Source organism: Pollachius pollachius (assembly GCF_949987615.1).
Source record: "Pollachius pollachius genome assembly, chromosome: 9".
Taxonomy (NCBI): Eukaryota; Metazoa; Chordata; class Actinopteri; order Gadiformes; family Gadidae; genus Pollachius; species Pollachius pollachius.
The window spans coordinates 964759-967325 of NC_136942.1; the positions used below are offsets into that span (position 1 = coordinate 964759).

Genomic DNA, 2567 nt, shown 5'->3' on the forward strand with positions numbered 1-2567 from the left:
GATTTATGTTCTGTGTCTTTTATTGCTGCACTTGTTTGCCTCTTTGCTCCCATTAATCTTTCTCCTTCTCTCTTCCATGTTCTCTCTCATTTTCCCTTCCTTCTGTCCTATTTGCTTCTGTTTCTGCGTAGCTTCTCCCTGCTCTGTCGATGGAAGTTTGGATCCTTGCCCTGCTTCAGCCAGGCTAGGATGGTGAGTCCGTTGGCGCGTGTCACCTCCCAAAACCATGCAGAATAATGCGCCCCACACACCATGAGTCCTTTGGGCCGGGTAACTCTGCAGCCTACCTGGAACGCAGCCCTGCTTGCCGTGCTCTCCCTCATGTTGCCAGCTCTCAGTGTGTGCCAGGCCTCGGGCCCTGCGCTGGGCTCGGCCAACCCACAGAACTGCCCAGGTGTGTGCTCCTGCACTAACCAGCTCAGCAAGGTGGTGTGTACCCGTCGAAGCCTGCTCAGGGTGCCTCCCAACATCCCAGCCAACACCCGGTACCTGAACCTCATGGAGAACAGCATAGAGACCATCCAGGCCGACACGTTCAGACACCTGCATCACCTGGAGGTGTTGCAGCTCGGTAGGAACGCCATCAGGCAGATTGAGGTAGGGGCCTTCAACGGACTGACCAGCCTCAACACCTTGGAGCTGTTTGACAACAGGCTGACGGTCATCCCCAGCGGAGCCTTTGAGTACCTGTCCAAGTTGAGGGAGCTGTGGCTGCGGAACAACCCCATCGAGAGCATCCCGTCGTACGCCTTCAACCGGGTCCCCTCCCTCATGAGGTTAGACCTCGGGGAGCTGCGCAAGTTGGAGTACATCTCTGACGGAGCCTTCGAGGGCCTTCAGAATCTGAAGTACCTCAACCTGGGAATGTGTAACCTCCGGGAGTTTCCCTATCTCTCCCCTTTGATAGGCTTAGAGGAACTAGAGATATCCGAGAATGTTTTCCCTGAACTTAGGCCCGGGGCCTTTCGCGGGCTGAAGTCTTTACGTAAACTGTGGATTATGAACTCGGCCATAACGACCATCGAGAGAAATGCATTTGATGACATCACAGCCCTGGTGGAGCTGAATCTCGCCCACAATAACCTCTCCTCTCTGCCTCATGACCTCTTCACCCCCCTGCAGTACCTGGTGGAGCTGCACCTGCACCACAATCCTTGGCGTTGTGATTGCGACGTGGTGTGGCTCTCCTGGTGGCTAAGAGAATACATCCCCACCAACTCTACCTGCTGCGGGCGCTGCCACACCCCGCTTCACATGAAAGGCCGCTACCTGGTGGAGGTGGACCAGACCACGTTCCAGTGCTCAGCGCCCTTCATACTAGACGCTCCTAAAGACCTGAATATATCGGCCGAGAGGGTGGCAGAACTAAAGTGTCGCACTGCCGCCATGAGCTCCGTCCGGTGGCTCCTCCCCAACGGCACCGTGCTGACCCACGGGTCGTCCCACCCGCGGATATCGGTCCTCAACGACGGGACGCTGAACTTCTCCAACGTTCTCCCGTCCGACACGGGGGCATACACCTGCTCGGTCACCAACATGGCGGGGAACTCCAACGCCTCGGCCTACCTGAATGTCAGCAACGCCGAGCTCAACACCTCCAACCTGTCCTACTTCACCACGGTAACGGTGGAGGTGGTGGACCCCACGGTGGAAGAGACCCCCAAACCCAAGCCGACGGCGCCCGCCTCCCCCTCGGTCTTTCAGCCGGTCTTCATCTCGACCCCCACCGTGTTGCTCCAGACCACACAGACCCCAAAGCAGGTGGCCTCCCCCACAGCCAGGATCCCCAGCGGGCCCCCCGCCAGCCTGGACGAGATGATGAAGACCACCAAGATCATCATCGGCTGCTTCGTCGCCGTCACCCTGCTGGCGGCGGCCATGTTGATCGCCTTCTATAAGCTGCGGAAGCGGCATCAGCAGAGGAGCACGGTGGCTGCGGCCAGGACCATAGAAATAATCCAGGTGGAGGAGGAGGTTCAGCCGGGGCCTCCCCCAACGTCCGGGTCCAGCGGCTCGGACGACACGGTGCTGGTGCTGCCCACCTTAGTGGAGCACAACAGTAACACCTTCAAGCCGGGGTACGTGGCCTCCTCCTCCTCCTCTTCGTCCTGTCGCCGCGGGGCCTATGGACCCCACGGAGCCCACTGGACCCAGAACAATTTAGGTAACTCCCTCCATCGCTCTGTCAGACAGCACAGCCACATCAGCACCATTGCTGAGTCCTATGTCATTAAGAGCACTCACGGCAAGGAGAAGGTCCAAGAGACCCAGATCTGAGGGGTGAGGGCTCCTGTCTGGGACTGTCTCTGTCCATCACTCCATGCAATAGAATGCACAAAGAACAAAATGGCAACTTTCTTTTGTACGAAAAGTACAAAAGAAGAGACGATTTTTTGGGTTTGTTTGTTTCTTGTATATGCCTATACATACGTATATGTATATGAAAAAAAATACACACATATATATATATATATATATATAGATAATTCTAAATGCATTGGTAACAGATGCAGATTATATTAGAAAAGAAAATAAAATTTAAACTATTTTCTAATAACCAATGGATT

General features: G+C 55.2%; 1 protein-coding gene across 1 annotated transcript; it reads left to right on the plus strand.

Moving 5' to 3' along the window:
• Window positions 1-252: 252 nt before the first annotated feature.
• On the plus strand, window positions 253-2277 carry lrrc4.2 (leucine rich repeat containing 4.2; the record flags this gene model as incomplete). The annotated part of the gene is made up of 1 exon (XM_079742729.1): window positions 253-2277. The coding sequence occupies one exon, from the start codon at window positions 253-255 to the stop codon at window positions 2275-2277; it is 2025 nt and encodes a 674-aa protein (XP_079598855.1).
• Window positions 2278-2567: the final 290 nt, after the last annotated feature.